This window comes from Dromaius novaehollandiae, chromosome 9 (genome assembly GCF_036370855.1).
Source record: "Dromaius novaehollandiae isolate bDroNov1 chromosome 9, bDroNov1.hap1, whole genome shotgun sequence".
NCBI classification, from domain to species: Eukaryota; Metazoa; Chordata; class Aves; order Casuariiformes; family Dromaiidae; genus Dromaius; species Dromaius novaehollandiae.
Window position 1 is genome coordinate 8,463,081 of NC_088106.1, and position 26,869 is coordinate 8,489,949.

At 37.2% G+C, this 26,869-nt stretch overlaps 1 protein-coding gene across 12 annotated transcripts in view; it reads left to right on the forward strand.

Moving 5' to 3' along the window:
* The window catches only part of NAALADL2 (N-acetylated alpha-linked acidic dipeptidase like 2), a 531,897-nt gene that overhangs the window by 310,437 nt on the left and 194,591 nt on the right, over positions 1-26,869 (forward strand). For all 12 annotated transcript variants that reach the window (XM_064516623.1, XM_064516624.1, XM_064516622.1 and 9 more), the window contains one exon: positions 5,041-5,191. In XM_064516623.1, coding sequence (XP_064372693.1) covers positions 5,041-5,191 — 151 coding nt within the window. The remainder of the gene's footprint in view (positions 1-5,040; positions 5,192-26,869) is intronic.

Genomic DNA, 26,869 nt, shown 5'->3' on the forward strand with positions numbered 1-26,869 from the left:
TTCTTATCTTTTCCTTGTGCTTTTCCTCCCTCATTCTCTAGGACATGCAGGAAATAGAAAAAGAAAACTTCCTTTCTCTATAAGTCATCTTTAGGATAAAATTGTGAAAATTTAAAATTATGAATGACAATTTCAATTTAGAAAGCGGTTGTTAAAAATGTCTTGAGAAATCTCTTAGTCATCAGTCTCTTTCCATAAAGAAGTGAGTTTCATATTACCGTTCTTTCGATGGCGAATATTTCAAAATTTGAAGGCATTGCCATGATGCAAAACAAATACTTGATTTTTTTATTGTTCAGGTAGGTAACACCATATATCAGGAGCAGTTTGTTTAATTCAAATGCAGTACATTTTCCACCTTTTTAAACTGTTACAGAGTAGCCTGTCACTTATAGGGTCACTGTTGGCCACATCTCTAGCTTTTTGCAGGTTTACGCAGCCGGATCCTTTTCCCAGTCCTCTTTGTTCAGTATAGCAATAGCTTTGTTCCTTAGACAAGCACAGTGTTTGAGCTGAATAGGAAAGATACGTTTATTTTCATCATCCCAGTGCACTCAGCCGTTAAGCTGGCTATGTCCTCCATCTCCTTCACTATCTTGATGTAGCACCTTGAGGATGGATCAGCGAAAGCCTAAACATCTCGCGATGGTATTTCACTGCAAAAATCTTTTGAACTCTGCCCTTAGATATCTGTGATGGGAAATGTAGTAGCATGATCAAACATTAAGTATAGTGTTCAGAAATTAAGCTAGAGCCAAAGTGGACCTTTGCCACCTTACTTGTTAAAAACATGCAGATTGAAGGATCTGTATAAAAATGTAGATACCAGTATCTGGTTTTTTTCAGCCTTTAGTCTTGATTGTGATACCGCTGGAGCCCCCAAGTACACTATATTATAATAGGTGATTAAGAGGATGGCAGCATCTAATTATATCTGCACTAGGCATGATCATTTTTAAAACTCAAGGAATCTGTTTCAGAAATAGAAATACATGGTGTCAGTGAGGTCTTCCAACAGTTTAAATGGCACTTTACTCCTGCTTGGTAATTTTAGGTATTGCCAATTAGTAAAATGAGAAGGGTGTTCCATGCGGAGCCTCATGATTTTAATTGGAACTTCAGTAGGAAAGAGTAATTAATAACTTATAGCCTGTCCAGCTAGTAAAGCTGTGTCTCAGATTAATGAACCATGTCTTTTGCACGTTGTACTATGAATCAAAAAATTCGCTAGTTAAAGACTGTCTGGTTGCTGTTATTTGTCTAATTAATGTTGATCAGTGTGCTGAAGTGTAATGACAGTAGGAGATACAGATCCTGCAAATGTTTGTGAATCTGTTTAATTTTAAGCTCAGAGTAGTTTCATCGGCTTCAGAGAAACTTAATTGAAGCATGTGATTTTTGTTTAGACACTCCATACATATCAAGACTTTTAATATGTAAGATTATCTGTCTACATCTTTGTATAGATAACATAGAAGGGGCAGAGAAAAGGGAATGATAATTATAGGTAGGCAGTTAACATATAAGCAGGAAAATCCAGTAAGTTTTTATTGTATGAATGTGCAATATCCAGGTCTTAATGTGTTAACACTGAGTGGGCTTGTAAATTGAGAGTCTAGTTTTAGAAGGAGGAAAGGTTTGACCTAAGTTAGATAGCAGAGGTTGTATATTATGCTGGAGTAATAGTGTGATCCAGTATGAATTTTGCTGTACTTTCTGTAGATGATAAAAGCCTTCATCGTCTAGTGTCTAATGAATTGTGGTCATTTATACTAATGCGGGTGTTCTTTGAAATATAATTTTTGTAACTTTTTGTCCATTTGGAACAAACAAATGGCATAAGGCACCAGGCAGTGCAAACTGAAGTTATTTTTTATGTTGTTTTTTGCTATGAAACTGTTGATAATATTGAATTAAGAATGGAGAGAGATACTTTTTTTATTGTACCACTTAAAGCTTTGGTGCTTTTGTATCACTATACCAAAGGAGCTTCTTGCCCAAAGCTCCTCAGTTCCTTCTCAGTTAATTATTTTGACTGACTTAAAATTTCAGGTTTTCGTATAAATAAATTCACAGGGTATATGGTCTTCATGGAGCTGACAAGAGTGATAGATTTCCAGATTATGGTATAATTGGTTCAGTTCCGATTTATGCAAAAGCTTCTTTCTGCCATATTGTGTGATTACTGTAAAAAGGGCTTTAAGAACATGTGGGTGGTCACAATGAGTAGCCTAATGTTATTTATTAAGTGGAAAGGGTTAATAGAGGGCACAAGAATCTTGCTTCTTGTTAACGGTTCTGATGTTTCCATTTTCTTCCCAGACATTGTGGTTTGGGGAGAAGGACCAGGCATACCCCCAATAGCAGAAGAGGCAGATTCTGCTCTTCGTTAGGTCATAGAACTGAAGTAATGCACTGATTTGAATAGCTATGTATCAGTTTTTCTGAAGGAAAAGGATTTTATATTATGTCTTTAGTTGGGTTAAAAATAAAACCTCAGATATTTTGTGCTGGGGCTCTTTATGGCTGTTAAGATGTTGACTTTATTTAAGATGAAAATGGAAACAACAGTAATTGTTTATTGTGGGCATAGTTGGCATAGTTGTGATGTCAATGTCCAAAAGTTAAAAAGCAGCAATTATAGCTGAAACTTGAAAGCTGTTCTATAATTTTGCATGTGCAACGCAACTTCTCACTGGAGATTGTAGCCATGGCAGCAGTGGTTGCTACACTTTGTGGATTAGAGATGTGTAGTTATTTTCTCTCTGCAAAACAGAGGAATTTAAGTGATTTTTGTTAAATACAAAGTTTTAAAAACTCTTGTTGAATAAATGACTGCATATGTGTATTTTACCTGCTATATTATTAAATAAAATCAGAGATGAAGAACAAGATGGATGCTGGAAAAGGCCATTGTTACTATAAATCCTGGCTGTTATATACTTAGCTATGATGTTTCTTCCTCCTCTTACAGTGTTCCCACCCCTTTTGTTGTACTGTTAAATCCTTGGCTGAATATCTGTATATGAACATAAAAATGGGAACAGTGCATTACAATAATAAACTAGCCTTCCATTTTGGAAATTTTTATTCCTGCGTGACGTATAAGGACTCTCATTCATTTTTAACGTTTTAAAAAACATGTGCTACTCAATTATGATCTCACTGTGTTCGTCTGAACACCTGTACACCTGCATATGATACACCTGTATTCGTCTGAATAGAGTTGTCTCAAGGAGACTATCCTTTTTCATTTAGGGATTGCTCATATAATAAGATGTGTAGGGTTATACAGGTGATTTTATGGGGAAAAAAAAATGGTTCACCTGCGTTTGTTTATCTGAATTCAGACTGTAATGTGGTGATCTTGGCTAATCACAATATTAGATATGCTTACATACAAAAATGGCAAATAAGCATAGTTATTTTTATACCTTGTTTCTGTCATCTTAACTTTCAAGAAAAGCAGAACTAAACATGAAATGCTTTTGAGGCTTAGATTGAATGCCATATAGTCATGTAATTTACATAATTGTAAAGCCAAAATAACTGTGCATAAACATTCCTTAAAACCATCAGCTAGCAAATAAATTGAAAAGAAGATACTCAGAGAAGGGACTAAAATAAGGAGAAGAATGACTGAACCGAGAAATGGAGGTACAGTACCAAGTTCTCAGGTCCCAATAAAGTCCGACTTGTACACTTCAGAAATATACTATTACATTTAAACATAGTTTTAGTCATTCCTCAAATCTCTTAATAGCCATTTGGAAAGTCATCAGTAGAGTGTAGTGAATAGTAACATAATCTTTAAAAGCCAAAATTACTTCTGTCTGAAGAATTAATGAACTTCAGTGTTGCTGCTGTAGTCTTCAGTCAATTCCAAATATGCAGAGCATTAAAGAGAAAGGTCATCTCATTTCATGGGAGTATTTGCCACATTACAATTTGATTTCATCTGATACAGCCTAAAATCTCCTTATTTTTTTAAAATCCTCTATAAAAGGGAAAGTCTGGGATTTCTCAGTCAAAATGATTCTGTAGGCTACTCTAAGCTTTGGTGCTTGGATGCTTTTGTCCTTAACTTTGGGGAAGCCTACCCAATTGACTGCCCCAGATCTATAAATGTTTGGAAAGGCTAATTGCCAGTACCAGCTCAAGCTGAGATGTTCTAATAAGAGTAAAGACTGTCTGTCTGGCAGGAGGCAGACTCCAGAGATTGGGTAAGCTAGATTGGTGGGGGGTTTTTTGTTGTTGGGTTTTTTTTTTTAATGATCTAGGAACTCCTGTGTTTTCTCTCTTGAGTGAAGAGTAACTGTGCAAGAGTGATGCAGTGTATGCAAGCCTCTGTTACGTGCTACACACCTTTATGCATGTCCTTCAAGAAGTAAACTAACCAGGAATATCGTACTGTTAATGACAAGGAAAATATGGAAGAGCTGCTTTAAGGAGATTAGTTTCAAAACTAAGACATTTACAAGGTGGTATTAATATCGTATGAAAAGATGTTTTCAAGAACAGTAAGTTTAGCAAGTGTCTAATGAGTAGAAATAGGGCTCTGTTCTGGTATTTTTTTCTGTACCTTGTTGAATCATGACCTATACCTCATCTGAATATAATCTTTGACACAGCAAACTTGTTTGAGGATTGTATCACAATAAAAGAAGTGAAGATGTAACAGTTACAGATTTCAGTTGCAACTTTAGTGAATAGTAGCATTGCATTTCCTCAACACACTGTATATCATTTATTTTTAAATAAGAATTAATTTTGTCATTAGCCTTTGAAAATAGCTTTTCATATGAATGGGGAAACATGAACTTGAATCAACTTTGGTTTTTAATTTTGTCTTTTCAAATGATAACTGCTTTAGATTACAAGCAGTTTGGGACCACACCTGTCTTTGTTCTGTTTATGCAGTGCGTAGTACAGTGAGAGCCTGATATATGATTAAGCCCCTATCTCAACAATAATTAAAATAAATAATCTGTTTTGTTATGGTTTTTGTTAGTAGTCATCTGTGCCTTTTTGTTCCCTCAGCTTTCTCTGTTAGAAGATGCAGGGTTTGGCGGTGTCCTTCTTTACATTGATCCTTGTGATTTACCAAAGACTGCAGAACTTGCTGATAAAGCCTTTATGGTTTCCTTGAATAGTGGAGGCGATCCATCAACACCCGGCTATCCCAGTAGTGGTAAGTACTGTTCTGGGCATATTCAGGTAATCGACATTTTAAATCCGTGTGGATTTCAAGTATGGGAGCTAAAACAGTGGGCCAAATCCTGTCTGAAATAGAAACCCAGAGTAAGGGAACACTCTATAATGGCAGCATAGTCCACAGGGTGGACCACAGGTGGCCCTATTCTAAAGTTTATTTTGTTGCTTTTTTGTATTAATACTAATTCACACACTGCCCCATTATTCCTGCCTGCATATTCTTACCCTGTGAAAAAAGCGGTAATCCAGTGATTTCTGAACAGGTCCTGCTGGGTCTGTCCCCACTGAAAAAAGTATTTTTCCCATCATTCTGTATCTTCTACTTTCATGGTAATGGTAGTGGAAATTTCTGGACATTAGCTGCAAGTGCAGTATAACCAGAAATTTGTATTTCAGATGATGTAAGAACAGTTTATAGTACCTTTTTGCAGTTGCCACTTGAATAGGATATATTCTTTTTGCTTTGTTTCAGTTCACCCTGGATAGACTTGGTTATTAGTTATGCGTCTCTAAATAAATAAATTTTCCAAGTATGGGAAATAAAGACTTGAATAAAAAGAATTATGCACTTAAAAATAATTTTATTTTTTGAAAGCAGTGTTAATAAATTGGAGCAGCAGCATATTTGACTTCTATGCACTACTTAAATCTTTGTTCTGGAAGTTCAGTGAATGTGTGTTCTGCCTGTCTACTGTCTTTTCAGCTTTACAATCTTTTTTACTATCTTAACTATTTGGAAATGTATTACGCAGCACACTCTGAGTTTGTGACAAGGCTTCATCAAGAATATTTGGTCCACTTACTAGCTTAGACATCTAAAGTCTGACTTGAATTGGCACTAAATCAACTGAGGCAACACTGAGGTGCTTCATGACTAGAATGGCAGAAAATAGAAATATTTGCCTGGTTGTCAAAGAAGGGTGTTAGCTATTCACAGCATGAAATGCCTTGACAGCTCAGTGGGAAAGAAATTGCACATTTTCTCAGTGTCTCGGTGTACCTGACCTAGTGTTCTTAAAAATGTCCTGGGAGCTGCAGAAGTAAATGTAACACTTTTCAGGCTTTGTTCTTGTTCATTTCATGGAGCTCTTTGAAGAATGGTTTGTTGTTTATTAGTATAGCTGACTCCATAATGTTTTATTTACCCTACATGAGATGTAAAGTTAATTAAAACAGATACACGAACGTGAAGATGACGCTTAAGTGTCTAAACCTCATATGTTGGTTTGCTGACAGTAAATATTCTTGCGGGCTGTGTGCATTCCAGTCTCTCATTTGAGAAAAGCCTTGTTACTACCAAAAATTGTGATATCCTTATAGATAGGTTGATGGATTCTGCTGGAACCTTAGTGTACCTTGTATGTGCTTTCAAATCCCTGACCACCATTCATAAGCAGGAATAGGCTATCATAATCCTCAAACCACTTATGTTTTCGTCATTCAATGTAGTGATGCTAGAAAGAGCTCAAAGGAGCACGTGGGGAAACTTTTTGTTATAAATCTGTCTCTGAAAGGTAGATGAGATGGAAATAATTTGTGTGTTTCTGATTTTTTTTTTTTTTTTTTTTTTCCTCTGGAGACTTGTGAATCAACTTGGTCAGAGGTAACTGACGCCTGCAACACGTACAAATAATTCTGGAGCGCAAACTTTCACCTGAGGGATGTGCTTGCATATAATGTATTTAAACAGACTGCATGTAGAATAAAAGTGCCGGATACCCAGGGCTGCCCATATCACTTCGATTCAGTGTCACGCACACTGCAGGAGATTTGCAGTGGAAGCCCCCGCTTAAGCTACTGGCACAGATTTGATACCATCTGCACTTTACACATTGCCAAAAGAAGAACTGTAACTGTTGCTGTTTGGGGACTGCTCTATGACCATTATCCTGTTTTACTAGGAAATTCCTAGGAATGTAATTGATCCAAAGGAAGCAAATGGATGAGATAAGCTTGGTGTTAGCCATCACATTACTAAAGAATGAGAGTGAACAAACAATGTTGTACTAGTTGAATAAGATGCAGATGATGTGAATTTCCATGCTGCTACCTGTTATTTCTCAAATTTTTTTTACTCTGAAAGCAGATTTGTCTGTGGCTTCAGAGTATTGCAATGCTTCATTTTTTCCCTGCAAGAAAATCTTCAGGAAATGATAATGTTTATGTATTTCTTTTTTTTTTTTTTATGGTATTTATGTAATAATTCAGAGAGAACTTTGGAGCTCTCTTGAGGTTTTAACTCAAATCATCTTCTGTTTCATGAAGATGGAAATGCAATACTTCTGCATGTGAATTATGTTAGAATAGGCAGTAACAGCTGGAGGATGGGTTTGAGATGCCTAATACTTGTGAGTTGAATGAGTTTGGTTTTGGTCTCTATTTAAAAGGAAAACTATTTAAAAACTGATAGGAAAAGAGAAGTCAACAGCTTTTGGTAAAAGTTTCTGCTGCCTTGTTTGATAATTTGTGATTCTTCTCATGTTAAGACTCTCCCAATCCTGTGTCTCTTCACCACCATGTCAGTCCTGGAATAATTGCCTGAGCCTTTTTTATTTTTTAGTGTCAATTCTCTCTGCCTGATTCTGGTTTTCAGGCGCTGTCCTTCTCTGTTTCTATAAATCTTTGTTGTATTTTGCTGCTTTGGAAATGAAACAGATCCAGTGGTTAGGTCTTGAGCACATGTAATTAAGAAGGTTCAGAGGGGGATAAGAGACTTATGTGGCAAAAGGTATCCTGAAAACAGAGTTTAGAAGAATAACTTAAAAATAAGAGTGACTTCCCGCATCTTTTTTACATTTTCTGAATGCTTTTTTCCACTTTCTGAATGCTGCATTTTCTTTCCCCTGCCTTTGTATCAGAGGTACATTAGGTTTCTCTATTGCTATACTTCAGAGCCCTTTTAAATCAAATCTGTTTCCACACAGAAAAATGGCTCAATAAACAAAAATATGGACAGAACCTATTTGTCAATCTTAGTATGTAAATAGGAAAGTGTCATTGTGATAAGCATTGAGAACCCTGTCCCTGAGATAAGGTACCTTGTAATAGAATTCCTATCTGTGCAGTGGGGGACTAGAAAGTATTTCATGAAGAATTCGTCAGACAGTATCATAGAAAATATTTGTGAGTTTAAAAACGCTGAAATATAATGCTTCTGAAATGGTCTTACTCAATCAGACAGTTTCTAGTGTAATTTTTTTTAAAGAATTTTTACGCAGAGGTTATAGCATTCAGGCAAAGTAGTATATATAAATATTCAGAAATAGTCCGTGCTTCAGGTCACTGTGAACAGCTAGTTGTGTGAGCTTTAATACAGATTTGGGTGAAAAATCAGTGATAATACAGAGGGGAAATGCACAGGGTCCCTGGTATTGTAGTTGGTGAACATTGCATTTGTGTAGGGGCAATTGACACCAGCGCTCCTCAGACATTGCTCTTGGGATTTGGCTACACAAGAAAGACTGGAATCAGTGAAATCTTGATCACACATTTCTGAGCACTGGTCACGGTGGCTGTATTGGTCCTTGATTGATCTTGCACACAAAGAAAGTCCGAGTGCTTATTGCACTAACTTTTTGTTTTTAACTGTACATCTGTAGTGGTCTTTAGTTCTATCAGAGCTTTTCCAAATCTAAATAACAACTTTTACATATTTTCTTTTTTTTCAAAATCAGAACCTGCTGACTCATGCTACTTTCTAGTGAGGTAGGTTGCATTTTCTTTTTCACAGCAATTTAAATGCTTCGTACCATATAATTCTACATCAGATTGGATCTCTGAGGTTGAATTGAGAAGTTTAGGCTTTCACTGAACATTTACAATATAAATGAGCCATTGGAATTAAGGTGAGGCTAAATATACCTTTCTCTGAACACACTAAAATGATCTACATTCAGTTTACTGTTTAATGGATAAGGGTGGTGATGGGAATACAGTTCTTCATTATTTAAGGGCTAGAAATTAGATTTTTATTTTTTTAACTTTTTAACGTTCCTAGGCTGATGAGAGTGGGAATAATAAATGCTCAATAATTCTGAGCATTAGGGCAATTAATTCCATATGTGTGTGTGTGTATCTCTATACACATATAAATGTATATATTTGTATATATTTTAACTGAAAATGACATAGAATAACAAGTCATTTCAGAGATGATTGGCAAGTTTCATGAGGCAGTATGTGGTTATTTTCCTCTTCCTTTCTCTCTGAAGCCATGTACTGTGATCTCTTACATATCTGAGGAAGTTTGCAAAAGCAGTTGTCTGAGTGTCCTAATAAGTAGGCAGTGTTTCTGGCTTGTGTTTCTCATTGAATTTTTCTCACAGCATTTGAAAACCTTTTGGTTCATTTTTATTCATGAATTTCTCTGGATGTACATTTATTTTTATTTTCTCTATGTTTTTCTTGGAAAACATAATGGAAGCTATGTAATATTCTGCCCACAATATTTCAGTGGACGACTGAAGGCTAATTATTGACAAGTGTTCATTCTGGGCACTCCTAATCCTCAGTAACAGGCAGAATGTTTTATTTGCAGTGTGATTGTCTCTCTAATATTGTAATATTCTAATATTTTTCTTATTGTGGTGTATACTTAAGTAACAGTTACAGATTTCAGGCTGTGATAAAGGATCAGGAGCAAAGCCTAGGACTGAGGCTGCAGGATGTAAGCCTAACAGATCAGTCAAGAGAGCAGTTCTACACAGGTCTGATTATTATTCTTATAAAAATTCATTGCTTGAAGGGGAAAAATATGGTGTAGTTTAAAAGCCTTAATATGTGGGCTGGGGAAAGCACTGGCTATGATCAGTAGCTATAGTAATTGTTTATGGTGACTTTTTTTTTTTTTTTTTAAAGGTAGCATGCAGCAGAAAATGAGCAACTTAAGTGGTGCTCATTGCAGCAGACTAGCCTGTTGGAATATTCAGAGGTGTTGGATTTTGCATCCTTGAAGAATGTTTTAATGGTGTTCACCATGTTTTGATAGATTTCAGCAAAAGTTAAAGAACACCATCTATGCATCTTAAAAAGCCCTGGACGTTTACCTCTTTCATAATGTGTCATTCTTTAATTCAGTTTAGCCAGTTCTTCTGCAGTGAATACAAGGAATTACTTGAAGTAGCTGTAAGTGTTTACATGCTGTGATGGAAGTACTTGCCTGCTTTATTTTTAGTCAGCCCTATCATTCTGTATGTTTACAGGCTTCCTGCCTGTCATCTAAGTTTGTCCTTGCAGTCCTCTACTTTCTGATATTTTACCTCTTTGAAGCAGACAGTTGAGCAGAAGTTATAGAGACAATAGAACATTGTCCAACAGTTTTGACCACGTGTATGCAACGTATGTTCTAAAATGTTTTGTTGTAAAAAGTCATGATGACTTACAAGCTGTGTTCAGCCCTTGTTTGTGTGCTCTTTCAAAGAATTGTACCATACAGAAGTCAGATAATTTTTCTACATTTGTCTTTGCAACTGTAGAAACGATCTCTTGGAATAATTTTATTCAGTATTTAAGTTTACTTTCTGCTAATGACATCAGGTAAATTAAAAGTGAGGATAGACTCAGTGTAAAATGACAGTATGTGTTCAAAGGCTGTGGCAGTGGGTTTTTGTATTTGTCTTCCTTTAGGGTAGACTGAAGCTGAGGAGAAAGAAAGTTTACGGTACTGTATTTTAGTTCAGGTGTGTGTGTATATATTCATATATATATATATATATTCTTCAGCAATTTATTTTCTGCTTATGGCATAATTTCCAGTGGTCATCATAAAAAAAGAAAAAATCACATTTTATCATAACAAACCACACTGTACTAGCTGCTACACCGTTTTATTTTCCATATGGAAAAGTCTGTAGTACTGCAACAGAGAGGTAAATCTTCAGAAAACAGTGACTTTTGAATAGTCAGCATAGTAAGTAATAATTTCAGTGGATTTTCAATAATGCCTTGACCACTAAGAGTTCAAAAGGTATTTAAATTCATAAGCTGCCTCTTCAGATCTGGCAGCATACAATAAAACAAGTGAATTTGTATTTAAATGCCAAATTGTATGGTCCGTGGTGTTTTTTGTTTGTTTTTTCCCTCCTTAGCTTTCAGTCAGGATCACATGTACTTAAAAAGTGAGAAAATCAGTTGGCCAGCTTAGATACCAAGTTATTTTACGCTCACAAGTTTGAGATATAGGCTTGTGTATTATACAGCAGACAACATTTTATCTTTTACTGAAGCTCCCTATAAATTTAGCTTGGGGAGGGGGGGAGGAAACTGCCTTACTCACCCCCCGCCAAAAAAAAAGATTGAATTTAAAATGCAGTGATCTTACGCCAGAGTAGAGTATTGGAGGATAGGAAAAAGAATACTGCTGGTGGTACTGCAATAGCTTCCTTGCAAAATTTGTATCTTCTGACTCTTGCAAAGGATGTACTGAGCCTTGTAGTCACAACTTCCTCAATTTCAAACAGAAAATTATAAAAAATGTGAATTTAAAAGAGTAGATAAATGTGCAGTTGGCAAACACTGAATTGAACACTAGTTGAACAAATTTGAACACCAAACACCTCAACACTTCCTAGGCTATGGAATTAGCTTAGAGGAAGATATATACTGCCTAAAGACTCTGAAACCTCTTTTGTCAGAACCTACACATCTAGTTTCTCATCCAGATTATCATCAGGATTGTTTTGCTTGTGAAGCTCAAGTTGGAGAGGACTCCACAGTATTTTTGAAATTTTGGATAGCTGCAAACTGCTAAACAGTCTTGACACCCTACAGACCATTTTTTAGTAAAACCACTCTGAGTTTCTGTTCCAGCAAAAATAATATTTTCAATGGTGTTCAAATTAATTTTTTTTAAGCTCCACAACTCAACAGGAGTTCAGCATATTTAAATCTTTTTTTTCTCAATCTTACTTAAAAATAATCCCTTCATATCTTGGCTGACAGCTAGTGCATCGTATCTCAGCTCAGTGTAATTTTGTGTGAGTGAGCTATTGCTATATTACTACTTTTCTCCAAAAAGGGTGTTTGCATTGAAAATTTTACCTGTTAACTTTAGAAGCACTTTTATTATGCCCTCAGGAAATGGCAGCCATCACTGCAGAGCAGTAGGTCGAGCTGCTGTGTTGGGATCTGCTACTACCAAACTCTGCACACTTGCAGCGTCCAGTTGACATTAATTGTCTTCGCGTGGGCTGAGAATCAGAGATGAAGGATTGCTTTATAGCATCAGGGAGTTTTGCGAGGACTGCGAGTATATATAGTCTGGTTGTATATGGGAGTGGTGTCAAAACGGCAGATGAGACCCAGGTCAGGTTGTTGAGGAAATATTTTATTAGATTGCTGTGTATGGATAAGGAAAGAAATTACTTTTGTTTAAAAAGGTAGAGGGATGGATGGTTGCTCATCTCCCTAGGTCGCAATGCATATTAATACATTTCAAGAACCAGCTAAGCTCCAACTGTCAACTAGAGGCCAATTTTAGGGACCACTTGCTCTGTTGCCAGTTATCGGCTGGTTAACTCCCCTCTCTACACGCCTGCTTTGGTTTCTTCTAATCCTCTGTCTTGTGTAGCCTTCTCCGATGGTTTCAGTGTGTTTCAGAAGGGGGGTGTTTTTTTTCAGGGGGGTGTTTTTTTTCAGGGGGTTGTTTTCAGTGTGGGAAGGGGTGTGTTTTTTTTCAGAACCCAATTAAGCTAATGGTGCTGGAGTTTCTTTCATCCAGCAGTGTCTAGCCAGATGGGCAGGAAATTTTAGCAGCAAATGAAATCTGAGATTATAGCAAAAGCATGGATAGAAATAGAAAAACAATGCAGTCCCTTTCAGTTTTTTGCTACTTCAGCCTGTAAATGCATTTCTTTGTTCACTTCAGCTGAACTACTTTCTTATCCTGATCTCAGGCTATTCAAAGTTGACTCCTCTTTGCTGCAATCAAGCGACACTAGTGTTGCTGATGTTTTGGGATCCAGAAAGGGCTTAGAGCAGTAAGTGATTACCTTTTGAGTGGAATCCTTTCCAAGGCACCAAAACTTTGGTTAGGCAGTGCGGGAACTAGAGAGAGGAGTGACACAGAAAGCTAACACAGGGTTCAGGTCATTCTTCCTTTCTCTAGTGTCTATCTATGTATGAAACTTAAGCCTTGCAAGATCACAATGGTAATTACAGTAAAACAGCCTCAGTGTCCTAGGCCTATTTTCCCTTTTCTTCTGAATAGCTGAGTCTCGTTATTACCATCTTCCATTTTGGGTGATTGAGAGATTAAATCAGGAGATACTGTGCATGCTGAACAATGATACTTGTCAAGATGTAAAAGCTTGTGCCTTAATATGGCAACCTGCCATACTGGGCAGGGCAACCTGCTGTAGCTGACCCTGCTTTGAGCATTTGAATTGGACTAGATGATCCCCAGAGGTCCTTTCCAACCTCAACTATTCTGTGATTCTGTGAATATGACTGTTCAGGCAAGCTGGATTTAAAACTGGCTGGTATTTTTTTCAATGAAGGGCAAATTCATTCAAGAAAAATTTTGGGCGGAATGTATTTGTCAATTTAGGCCAAATTTGTTTTTAGTTTTGTTTTTAAAAGGGGATTTTAAACAGCCTTTTTTTTCTTTTTACATTTTTTAAAAAAAGTCTACTTTCTGTTTAAAAGTTGACCTAATATAGGGAAGAGAGAAAAGTGTTATGTGGCTGCATTTTCATTTTGTATAGAATGCAAGTGTTGTGGGATGAACCAAAGTGTATGTGTATTTTTTTATGCTAAAAATAATAACATTTTCTGTTTTGGTTGAACCTGAATCAGTATTTTTTTTCTTTTCTAGCTTTTCATTTTTCTCACTAACCTGAAAAATCATTTTTATGATCATGAAAAATTTCTAGACTTTGTTCTATTACTTGCAATTAAAAGAAAGTTTGAAGTTACGCAAAGCAGTTTACTTATGTGTTTCGAGATGTACATTTTAGAGCTTAGTTGACCCAGTTCACTATTGCCTTATGTCTTTTTCCTATCTTTTCTATATCTGCAAAGCTAATAAAAATATCTGTGTTTTGGAGGTGACTGTGTTTTACTCAAGAGTTTGTACTGCATAGAGGAGAACTCGGAGTAAAAGGCAGGCATTTGTGGTAGGTGATATTTGTTATTAATGATGCTGTAACTGTCTCAAAAAAAGAAAACAAAACAAAAAAAATGAACTCTGGTGAGATGCAACAAATAATTCTGGCCAAATAGAAACTAAAGGGAAAAATACCAGAACCAAAATGATTGATTGCAAGGTATCTCCCCTCACAAGAAGGAATATGTTAAGGAACTGAATGCAATAGACATATATGTACAAATAAAGGCATATATTTGCTAACAAGGGTTAGTTAACTTTGCCATGTGAGTGTATATGATGGTGTATTATCCTCTTAGCACTCTTGTACACAGGTTGGAATACTACAAAGTAACTCCTATATATTGCAAAGTTAACACCTGCAAGTGCACCTGCATAGTATGAAGAGCACTGTAAAGTCAGCTGGCTGATTGTTTGAGCAATTGAAGGTGTAATTAGTTTTATAATTGAAATTTTGTTAGTGTGGTTTGAATAGTGCAAGCCAGTATAAAGCAACTCATCTTTAATTCAGCTTGATCTCTGTTCCAGCCTGCTGCTAACCATATTCAGCAGCTGCATAAAAAAGATAATAGTACCTCTTCCCGCTCTCAGACAGGTAGAAACTCCCCCAGAAGTAAATCTAATCATCTTAAAGTGGAGATATGAAAACTATTCTTTTATTACATAAATATGTAGTATTATATTACACGGTAATATTCTACAGAGTAGTAGAAGATAAAAGTCACTCATCACGATGTGGTTTTGGCCAATTTTCAGAAGCATTTCATTCTTTCTCATACCTTTTTCAGATTTGCGTTGTTTTCTTCTCCTCAGAGACAGTAGAATCTTCTACCCAGCGGGGAACAGAGAAGGGAACAAAAAAGGGAGAGAAGCTGCTGTTCTGGTTGTTTAACTGGTTGGCTAAGAAGAACATTTGAGTGGTGAAGGAAGCTGATGATCTGAGAGCAGGATAAACAGTATGCGTTCTCATCTGTGCTGAGAACCATCAAAACGGGGGATGTGATCTCAGTGAGAGCAGGTTTCAGGAGCATGGTGTTCCAGGGTGTGACTGCGATTCTTCTTGAATGCCATTAATGAGATAGCAGCCCTTGTCACAGGAGAATGAGTTGATCCTGCAGAATGATAGAATCATAGAATGAAGTTGGAAGGGACATCTGGAGATGATCTAGTCCACGCCCCTTGCTCAGAGCAGGTTCAACCAGAGAGATTGCTCAGGAACTGTGTCCAGGCAGGTTTTGAGCATCTCCAAAGATGGAGACTCCACAACTTGTCTGGGCAACTATCCAGTGCTTGACCATCCTCAGGAAAGGATGAAAAAGAAGAAAAAAAAATTCCTTACGTTTAAATGGAGTTTCCTGTATTTCAGTTTGTGCCTGTTGCCTCTTGTCCTTTCAGTTGATATCACTGAGAAGAGTCTCGCTCAGTCATCTTCACACTCTCCCCTCAGGTATTTTTATGCATTGATAAAATCTCCCCCGAGCCTTCTCTTCTCCAGACTGAACAATCCCAGCTGGTTCAGCCTCTCCTAATCAGAGAGGTGCTCCAATCCTGTCATCATCTTTGCGGCCCTTCGCTGCACTCGCTCCAGTATGCCCATGTCTCTGTTGGAGTGGGGAGCCCAGAGCTGCACCCACTACTCCAGACGTGGTCTCCCCAGTGCTGGGTCAAGGGCAGTACTCCCTCCCTTGACCTGCTGGCGATGGCCTTTCTCGTGCAGCCCAGCAGGCTGTTGGCCGCCTTTGCTGCAAGGGCGCATGCATGGGGTTATTCCTCCCCAGGTGCGGGACTTTGCATCTCCCTTTGCTGAGCGTTATGAGGTTGCTGTCAGCCTGTTTCTCCAGCCTGTCGATGTCCTTCTGAATGGCAGCATGTCTATCTGCTCTATCAACCATTCCTCCCGGTTTTGTATCATCTGCATACTTGCTGAGTGTGTGGTCTGTCCCATTGTCAAGGTCATAATGAAGATGAGCAGTACTGTGCCCCATTTTGACCCCTGGGGTACACTGCTGGTGGCTAGCTTCCAGCTGGACATTGTGCTGCCGATCACTACCTTCTGAGCCCAGCAGTTCAGCCAGTTCAGTCCACCTCAATGTCCATTTATCTAGTCTCTACTTACCAGTTTGTCAATGAGGATGTTATATGGGAGACAGTGTCAAAAGCCTTACTTACCCCAAGATAAACATCTACGGCTCTCCCCTCATCTGCCCAGCCAGTCATCTCATCATAGAAGGCTGTCAGGTTGGTCAGACATGATTTCCCTTTCGTAAATCCATGCTGACTACTCCCAGCTACCTTATTGTCCTTCATATGTTTGGAAATGGTTTCCAGGATTATTGGCTCCGTCAGCTTCATGGGGATTGAGGTGAGGCTGACGAGCCTGTAGTTACCCCAATCCTCCTTGTTGTTCTTGAAGATAGTGACATTTGCTTTCTTGGCCTCACAGTGACATCAGCTAAGTCCATCAGTAACTCGTGGGTGCATCCCATCAGGGCTTACCCTGATGGGTGAGCTTACCTCTTCCTCTGTAGCCAGTGCTCTCTGGAGCTATTTTTTTCCCCTAGTCATCCTGCCCAATGTCATCCTTCTGATGTCACAAACTACACTTCTTGCTACAGCAGTTTGGATGCTGATGAATAGTGGTAGACGAGCCTTCTTAGGTATGGCAGGATGCAGGGTTACAAAATGCATTTTGAGAAGATAAGTGGAGTATCAATGTCTGGTGAGGTCCTGTGCATGAGGGGAGCTTCAACCAGCTGTCTGGTTGCCCGCTGCTATATGGCCTTTAGGAGTGATGTAATGGAGCACTGCAGGCATATGTGCTCCCTAAGTGCACTTGCTATGAGTGTAGACATGTTGACTCCTTCCTACTTAGGCACCATAGGAGAAGACTTCTTTATGCATGAGCGTGCATCAGTTTTGATGCAAAACTGTCCTCTCCTTTCCCCTAGTCCAGCAATTTAAAATGCTGTGGTGATTGTTCTGTGGAAGCCTAGAGCTTTGGGAAAAGGAGAGCACAGGAAGAAATACTTGGGAATAGAGATGGCCAGCTGTCAGTTGTGCCGTACAAGAAAATTTCAGAAATGTGTGGAAAGTCTGTAACACTGTGTTGTACTGTGCAAGAAGCTCGTCAGGGAAGTACCACCAAAGTAGGCAGTCCCAGCTTACAGTGCCTCTTGCTTCAGTGCTTGTGGGGTAGTTCTGTTTGCAGTGGTGCTGGTCGGTGTCTGCTGTGTGATGCATACAAAGATAGATCAGGAAATAATCACTTTGTTGCCAGATGCTTTTGTTTTCTGACATGTTTTTCATATGCAAAAAACTAGGCTACGAGAATGATATGAATAAACCTTTGAAACTTTGGTAACTGTTTCAGTTTCAATTAGGACAAGTATGTGTAGCTTCAAATACCTCTTGTGCTAATTTCAGATAGCTGACAGGTGGGTCTATTGAATCAGGAAAAAGATGAAGCCTCTTGGGTTATTTAAAACCTCGCTGAAGTTATAGATGTTTTAGAATAGTAATATAATGATTTGCATATTTATTTAAAACTGTGCTATAGGGACATCCCTTTACAAAATAGGTAATGAAGAAATGCTTGTGCTGTCTGCTTGGGAGGTAAATTTTTTTTCTTACAGCAGATGTCAGCTAAAGCTGACACTTTGTGACAGCCTATTCCTTTTTGATATAATACTCATAACAGGGGGACTGATTTTAGAACAGCTGGCCTACTCATGTTTTAAAATGCCTTGTTTTTTCCTCATTTCCAAGCATCAGCAATCTTTCAACTTGTCCACTGTGCAGCTTTTTCCAGCCCTAGTTTAATCCAGGACAGCAAGGGATTTTCAGCAATATTTTGCCCACTTTGATAGAACTGAACCAAGCATTGCCAAGCCATTAGCAGTTAAAGCACAAGCAGTAGTAATTTCTGCGTTGTATGGAATCTGTTTTACTTTTCGTAATAGTAAATACAGTATATAGACGAGGTAAAGCTAAGAACTCATTCCCTAGGCAGCTACCTCTGCTCCCTCCCTGAAATCACTGTATTAAATGTGACTTTGCGTTTCAATGGTGAGAGGCAAAATAGTCCTCTGTGCAGTAGTAGTATGTGCTGCTAATCCACTGAACAAACATACATCGTCTAGCATGCACTGTCTTGTAGAATCTTTTTAAAACTGCTCAGAATGAGCAAATACAGGCTTTGAGAAGACAGTATAAGTAGAATATATCTCAAGAGTTAGAAGTAGGTGGCTAAGGTTATATAAAGAGAGAGAGTTATATAAAGCTTATATAGGTAATGCCATAAAGTATTTCTAGTGTTAAAATAAATAAATAAATAAAAGTTGGGGGGGGGGGAGGAGAAATTCAGTAATACCAAAAATGTAGGTGTCAAATAACTACTGTTGTGGTTGGTTTTGTTTCATACTTGTGTTAGCTTTGTAAGCCTGAGCTCTTGCAATCTTCTTACCACTTTATTAATATTAGCTTTCTTTTTTTTAAGGGAAAGTGATATCTTGTAAGCCTTGCGATAGTGCAGGAAACATAGAAATGTAGCTTGACTGCTATCTAATTAGAAGGAAAAAAAAAAGCAAAATCCAACAACAGAACTTAAATGAGGAAAGCCTCTGTGAATTTTAAGCTTCATAATTGTTAGACATTACTCATATTTTTTAAATAACTTTTGTTTGGAATTAGAACAAATCAAAACTTAGAAAGGAAGTGTTCTTAAAACACTTAGTAAAGACAGGAGCAGCATTCTAAACTGGTCAGCGGTGTTTTTTAGAAGTTGCTGTTTCAGTTTCAGATTTTCTGTTTCTGACAATATCATCTTGATAGACCCAGAACACTTGTGTTACTAGAGTCTGGATGTATCCTCTGATTTATACAATGGACCAGTAACTTTGAACTCTGGAACTCTGATTTAGGAATCAGTGCCTTAAGATATGGCTTAGTTACGTCTCGCATCTGCTTTGTAATTTGAAAAGTTAAATTGCAAATCCTAGAATAGATTTACAAATCCTAAAGCATATGTCGAAACATTGCGAGAGATTTACAAATCATAACATAGATCTTAATAAAGTGATTTTTAGTTTTACAAAAGTATATTCATTTCTAAGTCTCTGTGATCCTAGCAGAACTCATTCTGGAATTTTGATGTCTGTTCTGTTTCGGTCATGTTGTTCACGATTTTTTTTCCTACAGGACTTATATTTACTAAAATACTATGTCTCAGTTTTTCCTTTACCTTCCTAGACCAAAAGAAAAAAAATTAGAAAACGCTGTCCTCTGAACAGAGAGAGAAGTTGCTATTCATTAGATACTATGCTCCCAAAGTACTGTGCTCCTTTGCCCCAAGCTTCATCTTCCCCCAAAAGAGTGCAAAAGAGGAATTAAAATGTCTGATTTTTAATAGGTGATAAACGTTATCCTTCTGTATTCAAAAAACATTTCCTGATATTTATGTTATAATAGAAGCGGGGAACTGAAAGGTGCATAAAAGTACTGTGAGAGTAAGACGTTTGTCTCGTAGTGTACCCACCTCCCTATGGGTCAGATTTTGAAAAGACATGTTAATGTTTTTTCTCACCTTAAGATGAGAAAAATCTGAAATTGAATTTTTGATTGCCTTTGTTCTGATTTATTGTGCTTTGAATATATGAGTACTGTGAGTATTATATTTACTGTTAGGGTGGCTAGATGCTGGAACGGATTGGCCAGAGAGGTTGTGGAATCTCCATCTTTGGAGATGATTCAAAACCTGACTAGATACGATCCTGCGTAACCTGCTCTAGTTGATGCTGCTTTGAGCAGGTGCTTTGGACTAGATTATCTCTGAGGTCCCTTTCAACCTCAACTATTCTATGATTCTGTGAGTGTGAAGCTAATTTTAGAATAAATTCAGGCTGGCAGCCAGTTTTTTGTTGTCACTGGAAAAAGAAAGCTTGTATGTGATCTAGGACAGGATGGCCTAAAAGAACTCTGGGGCTGTGGATAGCCACAAAGCCCCAGCACATACCCTGTAGTTCTCCCTTATAGTAATATTTTTAGAGAACAAATTTGTATGACAGGAAGGGAAACAAAATAGCAGGTTAAATATAAGAAGTTAAGGCTGAACATCTTCTGTACAGTCTTGTCCTAACCTAACCTAAATTCTGACCCAAGAAATTAATCAACCAAATGAGATATGAAATAAAATACAATGGTGGCAGCAGCCCAATTTTCTTCCATATCAGCTGGAACCCATCTCTTTTTTAAAAAATCAATTATTACTGTACGTTGTACATTTCGTTTGTCTTCATTCTTAATCAGTGATTTAAAAGACTTCCACCTTTCTGAGACAAAGAATGAGATGGTGTATTTGTCAGTAGTATGCAGCCATTTAAATCGATCTTGGCCTGGCGCTGAAGTAGGAGAAAGCTGCTGTGAAACCTATTGTAATTGGCAGACAGAGGAGTAAGTGACTGATTCAACACTTGTAGTAAAGACATGTCAATCTACTGCAATTCCAACACAATGGTGAGTATTCATTCATGACCCAATCTAAGGAGTGAAAATAGAAGTAATTGTCTGAATTTGAAAAATGAGTTGAATGTTTTCTGTGAGAGCTAAAGTTTAAAGAGAGAATTAAATGGATGAAACATGGATATTCGTATTATTGTAGGGGATTGCAGACAGCAAAGAAGATCTATCTAACAGTACTGGCTGCTGTGCAGTGAGGATGAAATGTATTTTTAGAACAGATTTTTATTAAAGACTTTCTGACACATGGTGAGGCATGCTTTAGTTATGTGACAAATCCTGTAACCCTTAATCACGTGAGTTGTTTCTCTGGCTGGAAGAAATGGTCTTGGTAGTTCATAGTTTTTGAGGATGCCAGAGAAACTACACAATTTGAACAGGAGGTACATCTGATGGCTCTGAAATACAATGATGAAGAGAAAAGGATAAAAGAAACCTCAAGAGGTCCTGCAGTATTTGTATTAGCTGCTGCAGCATCACAGTAATCTTCATGATTCATGTGTGGAGCAGGATCCATGAAAAGCTACATGGAGGATTTTTGGAAGTTCAGTTATAATGGACTTCATCCTGTTCTGGTAGGTATCACTGTTAAAACATGGGGTTTACATTTAATTTTTTAGCACACAAGCTAAAAGACTGGAAGAAATGACTGTGGTGTTAATTCTGTGTGTCAAGATTTTGGGAAGAGGAAAAGCCATTTTGAGCTTCAAGTTTCTGCTCTCTAATCTCTCTAGCTACAGTAAATGCTTATGGATAAAATTGTTGTCGGACAGTCGGATTCATCAGTTGGGTTTTCTGAAATATGGGACTGCTTGACTACTGTTGCAGATCAGGTCTGCTATCAGTGTTTCGAAATCTATGGGCATGTATATGTATACAGCTGTTCTTATGTCCGATAGCCCAGTAAAGCTGATCCAACTTTGTTACTTGTAGCCATGCTGCTAATGCACTGCCATCCCTATAATAATTGGCTCTGATAAGAAGGTAGGTATCTTCACAGTAACTGTGTTGTACTCTACAGGATACAGACACGATCTTACAATATAGCCAGATTCCATGTGCTCCAGTAAGGCTCCAGACACCTACTGCTTTGTGGAGGGGCAAAATAGTAGTTAGGAGGAGGAAGAGTGTTAAAAGACGTTGGCAGTGATATTAATAGAGAACCTAGAGAATCTGCTTCTCCGTCCTGACCAGTCCTTCTAAAATTGGCTAAATTCCTGTGGAGCTGGAAAATCGAGTAGTGTAGGGTTCAAGTCCTATTAGTGTTGGAACAGAAGAGTTAGAGCTCTAATGTTTAAGAAAAATGATTCCTGCGTGCTGCCTATTAATACTATTGTGTGGAGCCTTCAGAGGATGTTATTCCATCCTTTCACTTTTTCAAATATACCCGTTATTCTGATGTTGTATACTTTATACATTAAATTTTAATCATCAAAGTGATCGTGGATGTAGGCGATAATAGAGTAATTACAGCAACACTGATAATGGCTCTTTCTTTTGATTTCAGAACATGCCAACATTAAAAAAAGTTTAATTTAGGGATGAAAAATGCTTTTCAAAATGCCTACAGGGAAAGTGAAAGACATTTTCATCTAGCCAGTAGTCTTGTAGCTCAGGCAGCATGGAAAATGGTTGTTGGAAAATACTTTTAACCCATGAGTTATTTGCTTTTTCAGGGAGTTACTTGTTTCCTGATTTTTCAATTAAATTCTGATCTCTATTAAGATACTTTTGACAAAAATTTCCAACTAGCTTTAGTATTAATACTTACAATTAATGTTAAGATTTCTGACTTTTGAAGTATTTCAGGATCATGTTGTTAGTTCAATAATTTATTCTTTTGCTGGCGTCTGTTGAGTGATGGATTTTTTTTTTTCACTAGTAGAAAATTATTTTTAAAACCGTCTTACATCTCATACTGTTTTTTGTTCCACGTACTATATTAATGTCTGTAATTAATCTGTATGTAGTCTGTTTATTCCTCTGAAGAATGAGAAATGTAAGCGGTGTCAAGATAAAGGTTTCAGGGATCAGTTAAGAGAAGTGTTGCAATGCATGCTTAGGTTGTGTAATTTGTTCAGGGTCTGGGTCATGCATTTTCTACTATAAAAATTGGTGGTTTATGTTATCAATTTGTATATCAGCTACCTTAAATTTAAATTGGTATTGCTTTCTGAACTATATAATACACTGAAGAATTTTCTTGAGGTTATCTTTCCATTGGCATCATCCAAATCCTGCCAGTCATTGTATTTCCGTTGATTTTCATGAATTTTGGATTATCTGTCTAGTGTCAGAGAATTATCAACTAATACTGAAATTGTAATTTGCTGGAGGTACTTAGCCCCATGGCAGGCTATTTGCATTGTAATTTCAAGAGAGAATGACAAAGAACAGATTTATGCCAACATAAAAAGTGTGTTTTGAAGGATAGAGAGGACTGGAGATGTATCCATTATAGCTTTTATGTATGGCACTGAGGGGTCAATATAGCCTATTATGTGGGGCAGTGGACTGGTCACCAGCTGTTTGGGCAGTGTTGGGCAAATGACTTCCTTTTCCTATTGTTGTTAATATACAGAATGGGGATAACGATGTAAAAACAGTAAAGGACTTGAAGCCCTTAGCTTTCGAAATAGGTTTATTGTTGATGAACAAAGGTGTGATTGCTAGAACTCTGATGGACAGTTTTGTAAGCCTTTGGGACAGAGCTCATATTTATTAGGTGTTGATACGTTCTCCACCATATAATTAAGCTAAAGAAAATTCTCAAAAGAAATCTTGATTGTAATTGTCTTTATTGGACCTGAATCTACATTTTCTAATCAGATCTGTCGTTTCAAACAGTATTCGAGTATTTAAAACGATAGCGATTCATGTCATTTGAACTGAATGTTTATTCTATGTTATCGCTGTCATTGCTCAATTCACTTGTGATGCACATATGGCTTTTCTCCTTCCTGCCACTACCATGTTACAGCAAATAAGCACTTGCTATTACTTGTATAGCAAGGACTCAGTTCACCAAGTTTCTGTTATTGTTTCTATTATTTCTGCACGCTATGTACATGTGAATTCTAAGTCTTAGCAGCAGCTCAATGAAGGTATCCAGTCAAAATACTCTCACTGATTCAGAATTTCAAGGTCTTCCGTAAATTTGGTATATACCTGGTTTTGGTACCAAAGTGTTCGTTTCTTGTGCAAATGGATATTTATGTGTGTTTGTCCTTTGCGTGTGAACAAGACACTGAAAATGTGTCTGGAGTCAGTATGCAATTGTCCTTGTGGTAGATTTCCAGTAATTTTTTCCAATCTGTACTGGATCCAATCCAGTGCAGACTTTTAAACTTACTTCAGTAAGTGCTGGATACAGCTCAGAAAGAAAAGTATTTTAAGTAATGTCGGTCAAGTGCTTCAGTTCCTATTCAGCTTTAAAAACAGAAATTCGACTTAATTTTATGGCATAATACTTATTAAAACTTATTTTTTGGCATATATAAAGGACACTATAAAGGAGTTGCCCATATTACACAATTTGCAATAATCTATATAGGTCTCCGAGTCAGAGAAACTAACTGAAGGTGTTTGGTTCTTATGACTATTTTAGTAAGTATGATGGCAACAGTGACACTCTGATTCTTTCATTCATTGGATACAAGAACAAGACACTGTTTTGCAGGACTGGTATTATAGTATAGTGGTCTGCAAAATGACTTCTTCCCTCCTTTTCTGTAGATTATGACCAGAATGCAGGACAAAGATAAATCCCATTAAAGCTGTTTTAGTTTCACTAGTACGTCACAAGGCAAAGTTACAAATGCATTACTATGAGAGAATTGTATCTATAAAGGAAAAAGGCTTAGTCCAGTTAGAAATGTGTTAAAAGCACATCTAGAAACATTCTGTTAGTTCTCTATGCTTGAGATAAGATCTCCAGATGTGCTCCAGCATTCACTTAACCTCCTTGCCTTTTAATTTCTAATACTTCTGAATGTCACCTCCAGCATTTGCATTTGTTTAATGGGCAATACTGGAAACATACACTTTATTATCATTGTTTATGCAGACATAATTTCTTCATTCTCCTCTGTTTCATGTGATGTGCTTCAGTGTATCATTAACCAACAATGACGAAGGAGAAAGATTGTGATATTAAACAGGTAGAGATGAATAAATAATGATTTTAGAGATGGTGGTTTTTAAAAAGTTGGTGAAACTGTTGATTATTGCAATATTTCAATTGCTTGAAGGCATATTCAGGATATAGATTTGGTTTGCATGTTAAGCAAGGATTAAGCTACAGTTAAAATATTGAAAGTAGACTACATTAAAGAATCATCACTGAAGAATCAAAATGAGATACGATTATTGTTTCTTGATTTCTTTAGAAAAATAACTTTAAATAATTGACAGATTATCTGACTAGCAAATAGGTGTGTATTACCTACAGAGTTTATGTATCTTGGAAAGGTTTGCAAGTAAAAAAATGTAATGTTGAAGAATTACAGGATAGAACATTGCTTCATTATTGGCTGTTGTATGTTTAGAAAACAAATATTTAGATTTGTGAATGCTTGAACACAAAGAAAAATAATTCTTTGAGAAAAATAATTTCTCTATTCATGTTTTATGAGTTGCACTGAGTGATGCACAGAGTTAGTGATTTGTCCTCCCTGGCCGTAAAGTTAGTGGAAGAGGCACATACTGATTTGTGTGTTCGCTGTTTTTGTTGATCCTGCATTCACTATTTTGTTGATTGGAATATGCTGCTTTGTTTTGCACTCCTTGTAGTTGATCTGATGCATGAATTTAAAGAGATTATGAATGACACTAGAAGAAAAAGAAAGTTGATATGCTAGTTCACTGTGTTGACTTCTCGCTTTTCTTTTTTTGTAGTAAACGAAAGTTAATGACAGTTTTGTGCTCAAATGTAGTTTAGAAATGTTAAACACAGTAAACCCCTGCCTCTCCAATGTCTTAAAACCTTTAAGTGTTCAAAGTCCGCAAAGAAAAATAGTTAAAATGAAGATTAGGCCTTATCATATTATACCTTAAAGGGTGCAGAATGGTAGTAATATCAGGGTAACATAAGAATGGCAAGATAAATTCAGAATATGGGGGAAAGGACACATGATGTTCACTGAAAACAGAGACTAACGGGTATCAGTGAAAGAAACTGTCTTCAGTCCATTTGGTACTTGTCCATTATTCGACCTGATTATTCAGTTTCGATGTTCTATGATATCCTAGTTTTCTAATAACCCCTTTTCCAGTATATTCCTCCTCCACTGTCCCCTTGAAATGACTGCTGTGTCTTCTCCTGAATTTGATACTGAATCCCAAGCATTCTCCAGAGAACTTTTAATTTAGTCTACCAGTAAGGCAGAGGGAAGGACAATTCTGAGGACAGAAAACCTGCTATAATTTCCACCCTTCAGGGTGAAAACATGTTGTTCTGATTAGTGCTGACAAAGTTTCAAGGGAACACTGCTTGTTAAAAATACTCCCATCCCCGGAGAGCCCTTTAAAAATGTTTTATGAGGCCCTCTGGGAAGAAGCTATTTCATTCCTTCTGCAGCCTGAATTGTTTGAAGGGTAGGTGGTCTAGGGCTTAAAAAAAAAGAAAAAAAAAAAAGTCTCGAAGGACCTGATGATGATCAAAATGAATTCTTCCATAGTCCTTTCACTGAGATAGCCGTAGGCTGGTGACGTTCCAGTGGTACGACATGCTGGAAATGCCCGGTGCCTTATTGGGGGAGCCTCAGTAGCTGTACAAGGAGACATCTTCTGCATTCACTGGTCATTTGGCTGAGCAAACTTGTTTACTAGGAGACTTTTTTTTTTTTTAATTTACAGTTGAAAACAAATTTTTGCATTGTTCTGTCCAGTGACAGGATTAAGCAAGCGTTCACCTGAAAGTAAAATCAATCAGATGGATAAAAAAAAAAACATACTAAAGCTGGGTATAGTCTGCACCAGTCAAAAATGAAACTAATGCTGAGATTTGACAACTGGCTGATAAGAGAGAGCAGAAAAAGA